This window comes from Platalea leucorodia (assembly GCF_965183815.1).
Source record: "Platalea leucorodia genome assembly, chromosome: 3".
NCBI lineage: Eukaryota > Metazoa > Chordata > Aves > Pelecaniformes > Threskiornithidae > Platalea > Platalea leucorodia.
The window spans coordinates 89,144,904-89,163,408 of NC_138825.1; the positions used below are offsets into that span (position 1 = coordinate 89,144,904).

The following is an 18,505-nucleotide window of genomic DNA, read 5'->3' on the forward strand; positions in this document are numbered from 1 at the left end:
ATCTGACGTATTTGTTGTCCTTTTGGAAAACAAAGTTTTATATTGTTAGTTCTTATAAAAGCTGTAATTATATGGTAGACAGAAGTACAGATAATGTCAGAAGAATCTTTTTCTGGCAAGGCTGGAATTAAGTATTCTCCACTTGATGAAGTAGTTGGCACAGCTAGTAAACTGTTAAAGCATCTAGTGTTTAGCATCTAGAGTTCTTTGATGTAAAAGTATAAAAGGATACTGGATTATGTGTGTCATGAGAGGTAACATTCTTAATCTTCTTACCATGTTTTCAGAGATATTGTCCAAGTGCTTACAGAAGGGTATCTTATTTGATTCAAAGTCTGGGCAGTCTGCTCTAACTTTTTTTTTTTTTTTTTTTTTCCCCGACTGCCAAAGCCAAAGTGTCGGGTGGTCTATGGACGAATAAGGAGTGAAAGCAGGAAGCAGTTGTCACAACTCGCCTGTCAAAATCAATTTACTAGGTAGGTAACAGTCCTGTGAACTGAGAAGGCTCCATATTGGGGGAAGTTTTATTTAGTGGTAAAAGCATTTCTGCAAATGTTTAGCCCTTTTATGTTTACATAGCACTTCTCAGCCGGGAAGATGCTAGGGTAGTTTAATGCTGCTATACATATGCAGTTTTGAAGGCAGCCATATGTGTTGAGCAGTGTGATATACAAAAGCTTTGTAGCATTTTGAGTGTGGGGCATATTTTATACCTGAGAAGTCAACACAGGCTTTTGGGAATGGGATGGGGGCAAGTGCCATTGGCTTTCTGTGTCAGGGCAGATCAAACCAAATGTCGTCCTCTAATCTTTCGTGCATTTATTGTTTACTGAGTCCTAAGCACAGCAGAGATGATGAAACAAAACTTATAATTCCAGATGTCTCCAGTTTTGGAGAAGAAATGTAGAAAGGAATTAAAAGCCCTTAAAATGGATGGGAAGTATTACTGCAGTGGATTCTTGTTTGATCATTGACAAAATGCTTAGTTGTGGGTAGCTAAGAGAGCTGTCTTTTGAAACAAAAGGTAAAGATGGTGATTTATTTACCCCTCAAAGTTTAAATGCTGAAACTGTTGTTTTGGAAATTAGTATTTTGATTATAAGGAATTTGGGTAATCCAGATATGTTTGCATTGATTGTCTTGTTCAATAAATGATTTAGATTAGGAGTAGGAGGAATGAAATTTGGCATCTCTTGAGATTTTTTTTTTTTTTTTGCTTATAGCTCTCAAGAAAAGCAGCAAATCACTAGGCTACCTCTAATTTCAGAATGCTTTTAATTAACTTTATGTTTATTTTAAATCTTAGTTTTTAAACTCAGTTGTTTGGAACGTGACATCCAGTTGCAGATTATGGCTCATCGATTTTCAAAAGAAGAATTAGATGAGCAGTTCGAAGAGTTTCTGAAAGAGGTATGTTTCAGGGAAAGGTCACATCCCTTTTCCCTGTTAAAATACAGGAGGAAAATTGAGTGTGGAAGAATATGAAATGGAAGATGCAGCTGTGCTTTTATCACATAATTCACATAGCTGTCTGGGTGTGTGTGGGTCTTTGTAAGGTCTTCGCTTCACTGCTAAACTTAATTCATACTGATTTGCTGTATTGAAATCAAGAGAACAGTTTTGTGATTAAATAAATATTTTGTTCCTGCTACGTTGTATCTTCAGAAAGAGCCCTTGCTTCTTGATTTTTGTTTCAGTTTAATTGTGTGTAGCAGATGTAGTAGCAGAAGCTCCAATAAAAATTGCACTTTGTACTGTGTAGTAAAGATCTGTAGTAACCAGAGGCTTCTTTTTCAAGAAGATTTTAGCTTTCCCAGGTGGGTCTGTAACTCTGCTTTGACCATGCAGCTTGTGAGGTGTTTTTACAGATACGGAGTAAATGTAACCTCAATGAGCAATACTAAATTGAGAGAATAGAAAACCAAAATGCCATCTGAAAATTAAGATTCACAAATAACTTAAAGGTAGATTTTGGCCTTTAATTTGATGATGTAATTGAGTTAACATTCTTGAATTCACTGAAATTATTAATGTTAGCAAAAATAGAAAATTAGGCTCTGCATTTCTGTCAAAGTTCTTACTGTTGTTATGAAGGGAGTTGCTCTGGGGAAGAGAAAGGAGATGTATTCTTTTATTTATTTTGCACATCTGACAAAGCTCTGCATATGACTGCTTCTAGTACTTTGTTCCTTGTTTGACATGCTCTTCTTGCTCCTCAGCTATTGCCGACATTGAGAATGTTCGAGTTAGGAAAAAAAAAATCAAAATAGCTGTATTGAATTATTCTAAGTAGTATTTGGCATGTTTCAGAGAATGTAACTTTTAATAACTCATGTCTTAATTGTTTTTTATCGTTTCAAACTAAAACTGTTTGTAAAGTGTTTAAACTTGCTTAAACACATAGACTGCCAATCCAGTCATTAAAAACATGCATTATTTTATGTTTTGCCAGCTAGATACAGACCCAAATAACAATGACATCATCTACTCTCTGTTACTTTATATGCACGCATCTTCTGTTATGTCCCTCCCTTTGCTTTTGTTTTTTATAAGAAATGGGCAGCCTTTTAATGTTAGAAGGATGAGAAACTGGTGTGCTCCATTGTTTGAAATCGCTGTGTAGGTGATGTTTGTGTTGAGAGTATAATGGTGGTGGGGGGCCAGGAATAGCAAAAACTGTTTCTTAGTAGTTTGAGGAAGACTTAATGTTGTTTAAGCAAATCTTTCTGAGAAGAAATGGATCAGGATGGTTTTTCCCTTTTAAATAACTCGTAGTTAGTGAAACTGCCTTTGTTTGGGGAGAGGACTGTGTGTATGTTTGCAATTAAAACATATAAAGTTAAAGAAAGACTGTAGATACAGTTGGATGATGCAGGTCTAATATAAGGATTAAACTGAAGTCTTGTGGCGTATGCACTATGAGTGAAGAGGATTTCTAGGCTTTTATCATTATACAAAAGGAAACACAAATGTTTGCCTGGTCACACTTATTCCCAACCCTGTGCGAAAATGGCCTGTTGTCATCCATAATTCTTCTCTTCCTCCTCCATTGTCTGTGTGCCTGTGATCTTTCCGCTCCCCACTACCAGTATCTTGCTTTAGTGTACTTCCCCTGTTGTCACTTTGATTTACGTATCGTCTGCCATATTGGCTTGACAGAGTTTTCTGAGTGTTGGCTGTGAAGTTCCCTTGGGACGTGCAGTGTGAGGAACTCTTTCTAATACACTGTGCTTCAATTAATTGCTTTTTTTGATGACACTTCAAGCAAAGCAAAGTTAGGAAAAAGCCATTGCCTGCTTCTAGTCTTCTAGGTTGACTTTTGTTCTACTTGATGTTCATGGACAGCTGAGAAGGAAGACTTTCAGAAGGAAAGGCTATACCATCATTATTAGAAAATCTGTAGAATAGTACCTGGGAGAGTAACACTACACATTAAACCATGTTTGAAAAACGTTTTTTATTGAAAGATCATATATATTAAAATACTATTTTCTACTAAAAATATAATTTGGACTAGACTTGTTTTATTGAAAAAGACTTGTTTCATGAAATAATTAGGACAACTGGTCGTGAAAGTCTGAGTGTTTTAGATCCAATCCTGTATTACCTATCTACTTTCTTAAGTTCCTTCATGTGTATAGGAGGTGGTAAGCTGATTATGTGCCATGTAGTTGTTCCAGTTCTTAAAATTTACTCTTTTGGCTTTTAAGTTGAGATTAAACAACTGACACTTCTTTTTTTTTTACTTTTCTTTTTTTTTGTGTGTGTCTGTGTTCCTGAAAGGCTGACAGGCTGTGTTATAGAGGAGGGGAAGGAAGAAATCGGTGCCACTTACTGGCACTGAAAAGCCATTACTGGTCCAAAAACTTGATTAATTGAAAAGGAAGGAAAAAAAACCTGTAAGTTTTGCTGTTGAGACAACTGACATGTTGGGAAAAATGCACTAGTATTTTTGTGTCAGCATTTCTTTCCCAGCTGCTGCAACTTTACTGTCTGCAGTTGACAAGATGGCTGGACATAGAAAGTTTCCAGAACTTGAGACCAACCTGTGGGAGTTTCAGTTTCTTTAGTTACGGTGCTCTAAGGAATATGAGCATCGTTGAAGTTCTGCTTGCAGAGTAGAGGATGCTGTTAGTCATGAAAGAAACAGCAAGCTATAACAGAGCTTGCATCACGCACCTGTCAGTACTTCTAGCTAGCAGGAGGCAGTCCGAGCTTTGGGGACAATGGCGCAGGTACTTGTGTTGTGACTAGTGTAAGGAAGTTCTTATTTATAGGACATTTATTAAGAACGTAAAGCTGTTTTGTTCTACGTCACTGAGACAACTTAAAGAAATTGCAGTACACCCTGTTGTCTAGCAGTTTCATAATTTATTAAAATTGTGTTTTATTAAAGTGCAAGGCTCAGAGTGCTTACATTTTCTTTCTGAGACTGTATGACAGGCATTTAGTTTTCTCAAGTGAAACTGCAAGCTCTAAAGATGTTATTGGTCAGAGATATTCATAAGAATATTGTTTTCTTATAATTATTTTTTTCTTAAATGGTAGTTTTGGATAATTGGCATTTGATTTATGGATGTTCTTGTTAGGCCCATATAAATTGAAGTATATATTGAGTATATAATAAAGGTAGGCTTTTATGGTAGTGCTTTTTATGCAACAGGAATCAGGCAGTGGACTGCAGAGGCTTGTTTTAATAAAACATCCTCTTGTGTTTTACATACTAAGTACCCACAATCCTGTTGCCTCTAGTATTCTGTTTATATTATCACATTTTCTTATTTGTGACTATTACAAAAGTGAAGCTTTTGAAATTTTCCCGTATGATTCATTTCATATGTGAATTCTTTGTTTCTTATGCTTCATGGCTTTTGCTAACTCTATTCACCGTGTTCTTTAAGAGACTTTAGGACAATTGGTTTCAACAATTATGGCTAAAAAATTAGATAAAAATAAAAAGTATGCCACTCCCCTTAACCCCATGTTTACAGAGTTTAAGCACAAAGAATACATAACAGGTAAGGTTGCAGTGCATTAGCTTAATGAAATATGTTTCCCTGTTCAAGGTCTGGACAGCTAATTATGGCTCTGAGCCTGCTGTAAGCCCCAAAGAGCTCTATTAAAGGAAAAGAGCAGAGATTAGTTTCTTTAAAAAAAAAGCTGCATCACTTCAAAAGAGTGCTGTTGTCTTGTGAAGTGTCCGTAGGTCTTTTCCTCCCTGTTACTCTTCAGTAATTTAAATTCATAGGATGTTCATATTCAGACTTTTTTTCTCCGTTGATTTAAGCCATCAGTCAAAATCAGCATGGATGATGAAAGCTTAATACAAAGAGTTGGAATGGCTCTGTCATTTCTATTAATTTCCATGAATACAAAGTATAAAATTAATTTCTGAAATCTGATTTGCTGGGAGCTGGAATGTTGCTTGTGAAGGTTTATTTTTAGAATATTAATAATGTTGTTCATGTACAAAGCAAGGCCACGGCAAAACTGTTTCTGCTCTACTTCATTATCTTTAGGGATGTAGTCAGGATTTTGGTTCTTACATGTTGTAAGTAATTAAAAGAGAGCTGATTATGCTGTTCATTTGAACATATACTCTACTAAGAGGTTAACTTTTAACATATCCAAATTCTGGCAGTGGGGTTATTATAATATGCAGTATTATGCCACATGAATATAGATATTGTTTCTTACTCAACTTTGTTATGCATATACAAAAAAAGCAGGCAGCGGGGAGTAAAGAGAGGCATCTGAACTCAGAAGTCCAGAATTGAGTGGCTGAAAGACAGTTAAACAATGTGAAAATATAAAAGCTGTCTTTAACCTTGTGTCCAATTGACTCAGTCTCTTTCAGATGATTCACTTGGAAATTCAAAGAAAAAATCCAGTATTCTTGAGACATTGGGACAGCCCAGGAAAAAAGAAACGAAGAAAAAGGATTCAGTGCCGTGGTGGATATCTGAGGAAGATTTGGATGATGGTGGTAAGTAATGTAGTTTTGCAATTTTTTGGCCACAGGGGGTCAGGCTAGTTCTTTCTCATGCTTCATATAGGCCTGTTTTCAGATTAAGTTGATGCCACTCAAGTGCTTGATAACATTACAATGCAAGTTTGTGAAGTATAAAACTCAAATGTAATTGTATTTTTTTAAAAGAGATCGTATTCAAGCTCTAAGCAAGCTTTCTGCTGTTTTTTCTGTAGCTTTCAAGTTATTAAAACTTGTAAAGAGTAAATACATTATAAATAGTAAGATAATTAGAAAATGTAACTTATGAATTCTGCTGAAATATTTTGTTTTGTAACAAACCTGTTCCTTGTACTGACATTTTGTAGATTTCTGTTTTCAAAACTGGAGAGGAAAAAGACCAATTTGTATAATCTTATGCTAATCGCAACATTTGTAATAGGTTGGGGAAGCACAGAAAAACTTTTCAACCGCAGCTGATTCAAAGCCATATGTCTGTCAGTATTCTCAACGTTTCACTTACCAAGAACCATGGCTCAGGGGGAAAAGGGCTGTGATGACATGATTGCCAGTTCAGGATGACTTGGTTACATACTTCTGGAAGAAAACATATTATTGTTTGCAAGCTTGCCACCTCTAGTTTTCCATTTCTTCATTGTTTTCTTATTGGGTAGTAAAGCGTATGGGTAGCTAAGTTTCCACAGGGTGATTGCCTCTTGTTCTTGTAGCAATTGGTGGCTTCTTATTTTCATGATTTGTATAACTTATAACTGGAGCTTAGCAGAAAGTTCCAGAAATCCGTTTTTCATATGACAGAGTTAAGACACTGCTGGTAGTCTCCAGTTTTAAGCATAGCACTGTCCTGTCAGTGTTGCCATAGTTAGGAGCCAAATTTTAGTCAGCAGTTGTGCCATTTAGGCATAACCCTAATAGGTGTTGTCTGGACTGCTTATCAGTTTCTGGCCTTTTAAGAGGTTGCTGGAAAACTCGGATGGATATGAGAGAGTTCCTATCAGGCAGTGCAACTACATATCAGGTAGTTATGAGACATTATGATGTCCTTACAAAAAAACAGAAGGACAGAGTGTTCTTGCTGGGCAAAGTGTGAGAACTAAGCAGTTAGCATGACCTCATTTTTCAACATACTATCAAAGAAAATTTTCAGGGGACTTTAGAAGTTCAGCATTCTTCCATGTTTTTTCTGAGGTGCTTGAGGCAACCCATAAAGCACTTTGATGCTTCTCATGTTACTTCAACCAAAAAACCCTGGAATAGGTACTTAAAGGGCAGGGTGATTTCAAGTGTTAGAGAACAGTGCTTGTATGGGTCAAGTACAATGCAAAGCAGAATCAGAAGAAATAATGTAATCATATCAAGTTGTTCCCATTCGAACCAATTCTACCACTTTTATTTTTTTAAATTAAGAATATCTTACCAGCTTTGTAGTTTGACTAGAGGTAAAGCTATTAGAACTGAAACATGCTTGATCTGCAGTTGTGGTGGGTTGGCCCTGGCCGGATGCCAGGTGCCCACCAAAGCCGCTCTATCACTCTACCTCCTCAGCTGGACAGGGGAGAGAAAATATGAGGAAAGGCTCATGGGTCGAGATAAGGGCAGGGAGAGATCATTCACCAATTACCGTCACAGGTAAAACAGACTCGACTTGGGGAAATTAGTTTAATTTATTACCAATCAAATCAGAGTAGGATAATGAGAAATAAAAGCTAAATCTTAAAACAGCTTCTCCCCACCCCTCCCTTCTTCCTGGGCTTAACTTTACTCCCGGATTTTCTCTACCTCCTCCCCCTGAGAGACACAGGGGGATGGGGAATGGGGATTGTGGTCAGTTCATCACACGTTGTCTCTGCTGCTCCTTCCTCCTCAGGGGAGGACTCCTCGCACTCTTCCCCTGCTCCAGCGTGGGGTCCCTCCCACAGGAGACAGTCCTCCATGAACTTCTCCAGCGTGGGTCCTTCCCACGGACTGCAGTTCTTCACAAACTGCTCCAGCGTGGGTCCCTTCCATGGGGTGCAGTCCTTCAGGAACAGACTGCTCCAGTGTGGGTCCCCCACAGGGTCACAAGCCCTGCCAGCAAACCTGCCCCAGTGTGGGCTCCTCTCTCCACGGGTCTGCAGGTCCTGCCAGCAGCCTGCTCCAGTGCAGGCCTCCCATGGGGTCACAGCCTCCTTTGGGCATCCACCTGCTCTGGTGTGGGGTCCACCATGGGCTGCAGGTGGGTATCTGCTCCACCGTTAACCTCCATGGGCTGCAGGGGGACAGCCTGCCTCACCATGGTCTTCACCACGGGCTGCAGGGGAATCTCTGCTCTGACACCTGGAGCACCTCCTGCCCCTCCTTCTTCACTGACTTTGCTCAGAGCTGTTCCTCTCACATATTCTCATTCCTGTCTCCGGCTGCAATTGCTGTTGTGCAGAAACTTTTTTCCCCTTCTTAAATATGTTATCCCAGAGGCACTACCACCGTCGCTGATGGGCTCGGCCTTGGCCAGCGGTGGGTCCATCTTGGAGCCGGCTGGCATTGGCTCTGTCGGACACAGGGGAAGCTTTTAGCAGTTTCTCACAGAAGCCACCCCTATAGCACCCCTGCTACCAAAACCTTGCCGTGCAAACCCGATACAGCAGTTTATTCACGTATAAAATAAAAAAAGAGTTCTGGTAAGCTTTTTAAGGTCTCTCTTAAAAAAAGCTTCTCCTTTAACAGGAAAGCATTCAGAAGGTGAGCCTACCCAGTTTTGCCAGTATGGAATCCATTTACTTGCAAAAGAAGCTAGCCTGTTCATATTCATACTCTTCATGATGAGGGGCTGGATTTTTTCGCAGAGAATTGAAAGTAATCTGTGTGTAATGCTTTTTGAATCAAAGGTCCAATACTTCTTGGCAGTTGGACATAATAAAATTGAGAACACAAGAGTAGTATGGTGCTCAGATGTATTAATAATTGATTATTATTATTAATAATAAGTTACTGCACGGGATGACTGAGAAGGAGATTATTTAGATTTTTAACTTTTCATAAGGTTATTAAATGTGCCCTAAATAGCAAAATAGTTGTCCTGCTTAAAAAAATAATAATATTGCTGTGATGATAACAAATACGGTAATAAGCTGAATTTATTTCTCAAAAGGGTAAGGTTGGCATTCTTTGAAATTTTCTGGAGATTCCTGTGTATTCTCCTAGTCTTGAACCTCCACATTGGTTGTTGATAGGACTCTTATTGACAGGCTGTCAGCTAATAGAATTAGTTTTTAAGTATTTTGTCAACATGAATCAAACTTACGTAAATGTATAAATCTTACGTCCACCCCCAGTGTGGCACTGCATTACAAATATATGCTTCATATGTATGAGTTGCTGTGTTTGGGTGGCACTGTATAGAGATGCTGTTATATTAACAGACTGGCTAATTAGCTTGAGTAATGCACTGACCTGATAAATTGTTTTCATTTTGAGTTACTTCAGTATCTATATCATGCTTTCTTAAAAGATGCAAGACAGATGACTGGAAGACAAAATATATGCTATACATTTATTTGTTGTCCGATTGTTTTTTCCAAAGCATCTTGTTGCACAAGTGCCAGGAAACAGGTAGAGATATAAACTAATAGCCTGTTTTCACTTGGTTTTGTAGATTGATGGTAAACAGCATAGACTATTTCTGTTCATTTGGCTAAGCAGTATAAAGTACATTTTAAAATAACTGAACTTGTTATTCTAGGCATGTTTGAACTCTTTGTTCTTCAGCTTTAAACTGAAATGTGCAAATTATGATTCAAGATACTGTCTTCCGTATTTGACAGGTTAAAGACATATCTCTAACTAATGTCCTTTCTACTTGCTTTTGTCGTTTAAATGATAAAAAGAAATTGGGTAATAAGAATTCCTGTCCTGTCTTGCTTGCCTGTCTGTTCTTGCTATTTGTCTTACTTTTCAAGATTCTCAAACAAGATTTGTTAAACTGAGAAAAGAGAAGAAACTGATGGAAAGCCATGCTGAAATAGTGGAAAATAGTGAACAAAAGAGTACCCATTCAGATTCCCAGTCTGGTATTTGATTAAATATGTTTTCTTAAATTTAGTCAATATCAGCCTTGTATTACTAGTGCGTTTCCTATAGAAAATCCTTTGCAAATCGTCCATTTGACCATAGTGTTCTTGCTAAAAGCAAGCTGCCACTTACTTCATTTGTCATTTCTAGAAGAAAGTAATAACTATGTGAACTTTTTCTCAGTTGTCATTACATCATGCATCACTACCTATAGTGATGTAGGAGGACAGACAATATTGAATGTAAGCCAATGTGGGGGGAGAATAACTTTGAAAATCTAAACAAAGTTCAGTATGTTTAGTAAACAGAAGATGTCTTACACTTTCTGTATTTCATACTCGAGAAATATTAATATTCACTGTTCTACTTGTTTAATTTCAAAGACTCCAGTCAGAGAAGCATTCTGTTTATTTGCTATTGATGTGATGCTTTTCCCTCTGCTGACCAGCAGGCTGCTCTGTGCATGCTGCCCCTGGAATAGAAGCAGTACAGTTGGTGTAATAATGACAAACTAAGTTGTTTATTCTACAGTATTATTTTAGTCAACCTAACTTCAGATTCAGCCGTTTACGTGAAGTCACTTTTTATGCTATCTGAAGAGAAACTCCAAAGAATAATAGAGTTATAAATGTTGATCCATTAAATAGTTTTGTGTGAATGGCAATAGCAATTAACTTGTATGTACTAGTTTAAATGTGGCTTTGGTGTTAAATTCAAGCAGATCAATAATATGTTGGACAGCCATGGCAAAGAAATATTTGGCATTTTGTCTTTAGATTGTGTTGGTGATCTACTATGTAGCCTATAGAACGTTTCCCTATGTGAGCTTTCTAGAGCGTATGTGCTGCCCTGTTTTCATAAGCCTCATTTGCATAGAATAGCTATAAAGCATCTCGGTCTGGCAGATAAACACTAAAACCGAATCTATTTCTCGAATTAGGCTTAATATTTGAAATATGAGCAACATAGGAGTTTGGCAGTTATTTCAAATTACTGTTTTAAAAGACATCAGGTGTTAGCGTTATTTACAGCAGGAGGCATGCTGTCAACACTTTCAGTTTCCCAGTAAATGTGAGAGAATATAAATCTAGAGAAGTGATACCTCACTAGTCGTCTTGGACATCGGTTGAGGGAATAAAGGACCTGACCACTGTATGAGCATGGATTTCATACTGTTTCTCTTTTCGCATTGCACCTGCCATGTGCTCACCAGCTTCCTTGAGTCATTTTGGATGTTTCTGAGTTGTGTTAGTTTCCAGTCACGTCTCCCCATAGTCCTGTTTCTAGATAGCATAAGTATTTGGCCTGATCCCCTAGACGACTCTTGCTCTCTCTTGTGTCAAGGTAAATTCAAAAAACCTGTAACTAAGAGTTTTCTCTGAATTAGCCAATTTAGAAGCCCCTTCCACCCTGACAACTTGAACAAGGAAAAGTCTAATACAGCGCATATGGCTACCCTAAGGTATATAAAGTATGTAGTGTGACTGTCGTCTAAGTATCATGAGAGAGCAGAGTTTTCAGCATAGGTGCTGTTACCTAAAACTTAATTCTACTAATGTGAATGGAAGGCATTTGGTTGTGTTTGCTTCTAAGCAAGTCCTCACAACGGTTTGATCAAACAACATGCAGTTCTTATACCTGACAGTGATAAAGACAGTAGTAATTCACATTTATGTACCTATGTTTTTCCACTTTTCTTTGAACGGATCTAGATGCTTTCTTTCAAAATTTGTAGTACAAAACTTCTTTTATTGTTGAAGTACTTTTACTAGTTTTCTTTGTTTTCAGGTAATATATTGAGCTAGAACAGTGTACTTGAATGCAAGGTATATGTGGAGCAAGAAGGAATTTGTCTTTTATAAAAATAAAGAGGAAAAAGTTTTATTCTCGAAGCTCTAAATATTAACTTTAATTTTTAGTTATAGCTAGAAAACTGTAGATAGTTCAATCTACAAGAAACTGAACTGCATTACTTTTTCAGAAGTGGCAATTTGAATTCTCACATCTTACTTTTCTCTTTATTCCCTGTCCATTATGTATAAAAACTGATATATGTTTGTGTACACTTAAAAGTAGTTCCCCCTAAACCTTCTTCCAGTGCATCTCGCAGCAAGGCTTTGTCTAAATTCAAAATGCTGGAAAAAATTCATAAGGACAAGAAAGATTCATACTTAAACAAAGAAGAAGGAAGCCTCACTTCTGACAGTCCAGACAATTCTGAGGGTAACAAATTTATTGTATTTTATATCATATTAAAAAACTCAGTTCTGACAGTCCTGGTCAGATTAAGGAGAAAAGAAGTTACTTTTTAAATAGATGTTTGTCATTGTCTGTAGGTTTGAGTCCTTTGTATTTATGTTTTTAAATTTTTCTCTGCAAGTGTGCTGGTTAAAAAAATATTTCTAAGTGAAACTCAGGTTCTTATTTTAATGAATTACAAGTGGCAGGGTTTTAAAAAAGAATACTGTATATGATTAGTCTTAAAAAATATTTCATGTGAAGATATGGGTAGCGAAATCTTTGAAGTTCAAGAAAACTGCTGCTTCAATAAGTTTTTATGAAAAGTAACAAATACCCCCCAAAAAACCAAATCACTCTTACAAGCTCCACAGAAATCAGTAGGTCTGTTCAAACAGCCAAAAAACACAGTGAAAAGAGACTTTGAAATCCATCCAAGTTGATATTTTTTCAAAGTTTGATAAGTTTCTCAGAGTTCAGGTTGTGTAGGTCTAGTAAAAAGACATTTTCGCCTTCATTAGAAATGGTAGTATCTCCTGTAATTGGTGGGGGGGTGTCTAGGAATTGGGAGTGGCCGAGTTGCAAAACTGAATGGCTTCAAAACAGTGTTTGATTTTCAGATTAGTCTGGGAGATGCTTTTCTAAAAAAGCTCTGGTCTGATTTAAACGGGCAAAATACTTCAGAAATACTAGCTTACATAAATCTCATGAAGCCTTCAAGATCAATGTAACTCTGTTCAGAAAGTTCATTGAGTTTGAGATGACTTAAGTAAAACAACTCAGGAAAAAGTTTTTCTCTAAAATGTTCTTTTAAACATTCTAATTGTCTTTTTACTGAAGTATATTCCCATCTCCTTTTTTGTAAATCTTACACAGGAGGGCAGTGACAGTTTATCTTTGATTCTACTAACATACTCTCATTGAAAAACGGGGTGTTGGAGGTCTGGTGGGATTGTGGCTAATCTAAAACTCTGCAAAAAAACTTGTGACCCAGCTGCAAGCTCCTGTTTGCTGTCTTGATAACTAGAATAGAGCGCCATCTAGGTAAATTACTTTAAATTACAGCATTTAGCTGCCAGAGAAATGGACTATTCGTGCTTTTTCACTTCTGTTCAGCACTTTGAGCTTTCCATTTCATACTTTTCAATGTAGTAGAAAAATGTATTTATTTAGACATTAACTTTGTACACAATGTGGAGCTTGACCTTTAATCAATGTCTCTGACATTTATTTGTTGCATGCAGGACAAGTCAGTCAGAGCTCTGTATCAGGGACGGAGCTGAAGTTAGATACAGGAATGTGTAAGTCCTTTCCAAGATGTAGAATCTTATGCACTTAGCCTCTCAAGAAAATGTGCGAGGGGACTTTGTCATTGCAAGTCAATAAAAAAACTCTATTCTACTTCTTAACAAGGAGGCTCTTATAATCAGAGTGCACGTGCTGAGGGCTGCCCAGTAGGGAAGGAGAAGGTGCTCAGACTCTTGCTTTCCCCACCCCGCCTCACCCTGGGTACATTTTTCAGTACTGAATGGAGAGGATTTTCCATTGTCAATACAGGCAAACATGGCATTTCTTAACAGGAACTTGGTTGAACCTGTATAGAGGACAGCGTAACAGCCCAGAGGTGAAGCACTTGATCAGCATGTGGAAGACTGGTTTAGTGTTCTTGATCTGAAGGTTATTGATGTACTCTTCTCCTGCAGTCTTCTGACAGCAGGAAATGAGCTGTTGTCAGTGTCTTCACCCCTCCTGGTACGTTCAGTACAAGGACACAGCTAGTCTGGATGTCATTTGGCTAGACAGAACAGAAAATTCTGAGTTTATTCTGCCAACTGGAGATTCATGTTGGAAAAGACGGACATGGTTTCTGTTCCCTTCTGTGAGAACAGTTAAATCATTTCCTGTGTCATTGGATAAAATGCATAAGCAGCTTTTCTCCTAGCCCTTCTCCTAAGAGAATGTCTAAAGAATCTAAGTATAGATGTGTGTGTTGTAGGGGCAGGCAGAAGGGACTTGGTACTGCTTTTTAACTGGTAATGTCCTGAAATATTTGGCTTTTAGTTTTCCATAAGGAAGTAGATAAGGCAGCGTTCTGTCTGAGAGCAGAATTCACATGTAAGGTTGGTAAGGTGATGATGAACCCTTACAACGATGAAATTACAGTGAGGAGAGCAACTGCCTGTTGTAGTTGCATAAACGTACAGAATGGAAGAACTGGGTGTTCATCAGTGATCTTTAGGTAACTTTGGTTACTATTTTTTTCCTTAAACCATTTAATTTGTAACAAATGAAGAGGGGGTGCTGGGCCAGTGGCTACAGTTTTCAAAAGTCTTTGGGTAGTAGATCAAATAAAATTAATAGGCTTTTAACAACGAAATGTTAATTTCTGTACAGGGTTTGTGTGTGTGATTGTCTTCCATAAGTAATGTTACAGTAAGTCAATTTTTACAGATGTTATATTTGCCCCATGCTGAACTATAGGTTTGTGTGCAAATATGAAGGATGGGAAGAAAATGTCTATAATAGACTAATTAATTGTAATTAAACAAGATTTACATATCTGGTAATAGAAACTGAAGATGAATGTGATTTGTGAGACTGGGTATCTTTGCAGTTGCAACATGGGCTTAAAATTGGTGGTTCTGGAAGATGACTAAAAGACTGAAGCGTCATACAAATAGCTTTTAGATGATAGTCAAGAATATTGCAACTTTTTTCCTAGGAATGCTTGGAGCCAATGGAAGCTTTGTCAAGATACAGAACACTTCACAGCCCATGGGGGAAACTGATGAGGATATGCATGTGGAAAAGATACAGCTTCAGAAAAGTAACGGGGTTGCTGTCTCCTTAAGTAGAGACAGCCTGGAGACAAATGGTGAGAACTGAGAGTGCAGCCATTTCATGAAGTTGGCTAGCTCTAAATAAACTATTATTATAAACTGTTTCCCTTTATTCATTGCAAGTCAGGATTCTTCACTTCTGTCAGCTGCATCTTGTGAACTGAAGGCTCCTGGCACTAGCTTGTGACTATTTGATACTGTTAATATTTTGTGAGTCTGTCTATAGTTGTTGTTAACTAGTACGACTATTCTATGTGGACATACAGCACAGACACAATTAGTTTATTCTTTGTGTTGAAATTTAGATTCAGTTTTAGCTTCTGGGCCTAATCAAAGTATTGTGGGAGTTGGATTGGATACCTTGGAAGAACAAGAAGAAAAAGACATCTTCTTTGCCAAACTTGAACGAGAAGCTTCCTCTACTATTGATTATTCAAGATTAAACAAAGAGCTGGATTCCAATGATTCTGTATTACTAGCACCATTTGTACGGTAATTTAGAGGGAAGAAAAGTTGTGGACTGTATTAGTGGGCACATGTGGCTTGGGTATCTGAATACCATGGCCTCTGAGATTTTGTGGGACGGGATCGTGTCTGATTTCAGTCATTTTTTTGTTTGTTGTGTGTTTTTTGGTTTGTGTGTTTTTTGGTTTTGAAGACAAGGACAGAAGTGAGCTTAATAAATAAAAGAAAGGAATAAGGTGAGAGCCTGACTTGGTGATGAGTGGACGTAGCTCACAGTCTTGTACATAACTTGATAGTTACAAGTTGATTTAACGTTGTAAGGTGTAATTAAATGAAAAGTTAACAACTGATAATAACAAGGAAGTAGATCAGGAAAGAGTCTGTGTCCCCTTAGACATGATGTTACAAATGAATCTAGAGGAAAGATACAAAATCTTCATAGACAAGTGCAATCCATTTATAATCAGTTATGTGAAAATAAGTTCAAACATATGTGGGAGAAACAGATGAAGGGGCGATTCAGGCTGCTGTTGATAAAAATACTGAGTGCAAAGGAAACTTCCAATATGAAAACAGTTGGAGGGTCAGAATTCTGGGGAGTTTTAGATAAGGACAAAACTTTAACTTTACAGGAAAAGGGGAAAGAAAGGAGAGTTTTTTTGTTGTTAATGCAGAACAAGAAGGTCAGAACAGGAAGCAAACCTGATGCTAAAAATTTCTTTGAGAAGCTAATGTTGATGCTGGAGGGAATGCAGAAAGGGAGTGATTTTAAGAGTTAGATTGAGAATTTTAACTATGGACAGTTGTAAAAACTTAAATATTTATTTTAATAATTGCTGACATTTATCCACCTTTCTTACCTATGATTTGGTATGAGGGACAAATTCAGGTTTTTAATTTTATTGCTCATTGTAAGAGGTATCAAAGTTTGGAACTGGAGAGAAAAAAACCCTATATTTGTTTGCTGTCCAATAAGAGAGTAAAATTTTCATTTTGTTTCTCAGAAATGAAGAAAGTGAAAAAAGAGAAGAATCCAGACATGAAGAGAAATCTGGTAATACCATCTTTCTAAATCATTAATTTGAAATTTATTTTTTTTTTTTACTGTTTGTACATTAAGAATTGTGAGCACCTTATTAAACAGAACATCACATGAAAGCTGTGGATTAGTGCTCCAGTTCAAATGCAAAGTCTTCAGAAAATCTCGCAGCAAGGTGTCAGAGGATAGCGTAGGATCTTCATCGTTGTGGTGGGATATAATTTAAAGATCTGGAAAAAGGAAATTGTACTACAGTCTCATAGCTTATTCTATACTCTGTGTTGCCTTTGGAGCTAGTCAGAAAACTTGACTCTTTCTAGGTTTCAGATTCACAAGACCATCCAGCATCCTCACTGAACTTTTTTGTTCTGAGTAATATGTAAACTTCTGTTGCCATATCACTCTGACCGTTGTGGGTAAAGCTTTTATTTATCTGAAAGCTAATGTAATTTTCATATTAATGATTTGAATTTCTCTGTAGTTCTCACATTGGCCTTTTAGTCTGCCTTTGCATTATGACTGTGCAGCTGGTGTTCAGACAGAGGGTTTCAGGGGTTTGCTTTTGGTCTGTGCTTTTTTGTTTTGAAGTGGATTTTTAATCTATTGTGACCGATGTCTAAAAGAAAAACAACAAAAAACCCCCAAGCAACTGTCGATAAAGAACTGAATTAAAAATGACCCTGATGTTGAAATACATCTTAATGTTTGAATTACTCCAGTGTCTTAACTGTTATCTGTATTTTTGTACTATCTTTTCATACCTGAGTTTAATCTCTGTAATCTGCAGTATTACTCTTACCTGATCTTTTCCCCAAATTTCTGTGCTACACTCCATCTTGCTTATTTGTCTTTCACTTGTCATCTCTCTTTATTTCACTCTTCATTGCTAACATAAGATAGAATGTATTCCTGTAATTTAATCAACAGATTGTATTTTCAAATTTATATATTTAGCTGAACTTTTGAGAGGTCCTGTTGTCAGGCTTGAATTTCTGAAACATAAAGAGGCTGTGTTTGTAAACCTTAAGGGCAGGAAATCTTTTCTCCTTGCAAGTTTGCTTACTCTGTAGATTGCAGGAGATCATGATAGTTGTAGCAGAAATGCTACAACAATTTGGTAGCCTTTTTCTGAGGAAAACGGTTGAAATTACTTGATTGTTACCATCAGTTTTATGAAATTGATACTTCTGATTTTTAGGAAAACAGTTTCTATGGAGTACCTCTAATGAGCAATCTGTGTGTTACGTGTGGTTTGGTTTAGTCTTTGTCAAACTGCTATTTCATGAAATAGCAAACGAAATAGTGGATAATACGTGTGCAGGAATAGTATAAGCACTGTGTGTGTCTTAAGTCAGTATGAGAAAACTGTTTTCAGCTGATCAGAATTCTCATGGTCCAAAACCAAAGAGAATGCTGAAATAGTCACTTTTCATAGAGTAGTTTTTACATAGTCTTACACATAGTTAGACTGTGTGTCAGTTGTATTGGTGACAAAACACAGAAAGAGCACATTACAAAGCAGTGTTTTGCAGTCTAGATTTAGGCGTTATAGATAATGCAGACACTGAAGCCTGTAACCACAGGAGCTGAGTGGCGGAGATACGGCAACAGGGAATTGGAACTTGTGGAAGGATCTAGGTGACTGAAGGAAAAGCATTTGGCTTGCTTGTAAAATTCGTTCTCTGACATACTTGTGTTTTTAAATAATGCTTACTCTTGAGAGTGGCTGTTGGGCCACCAAAGCAGGTCAGAGGAAGCAGAATAACAGATTCTGTACCTAAAAACTGCTGGAGTTGTCACGGTGGATGTAGACAGTCCTTTGTCTACTAGGGGGGAAATTACATCGTTTCACCCCTAAGTGAGAGAAAGTGATTGGATAAAAGGGCCAAT

General features: G+C 37.3%; 1 protein-coding gene across 1 annotated transcript in view; it reads left to right on the plus strand.

The window, feature by feature from the left end:
- Window positions 1-389: 389 nt before the first annotated feature.
- CEP162 (centrosomal protein 162) overlaps window positions 390-18,505 on the plus strand; it is a gene marked incomplete at its 3' end in the record, with an annotated part of 49,025 nt that continues 30,909 nt past the window's right edge. The window contains exons 1-7 of the mRNA XM_082305568.1: window positions 390-476; window positions 1,307-1,410; window positions 5,848-5,986; window positions 9,922-10,032; window positions 14,994-15,146; window positions 15,417-15,603; window positions 16,581-16,630. Coding sequence (XP_082161694.1) covers window positions 1,351-1,410; window positions 5,848-5,986; window positions 9,922-10,032; window positions 14,994-15,146; window positions 15,417-15,603; window positions 16,581-16,630 — 700 coding nt within the window. The 5' untranslated portion in view covers window positions 390-476; window positions 1,307-1,350. The remainder of the gene's footprint in view (window positions 477-1,306; window positions 1,411-5,847; window positions 5,987-9,921; window positions 10,033-14,993; window positions 15,147-15,416; window positions 15,604-16,580; window positions 16,631-18,505) is intronic.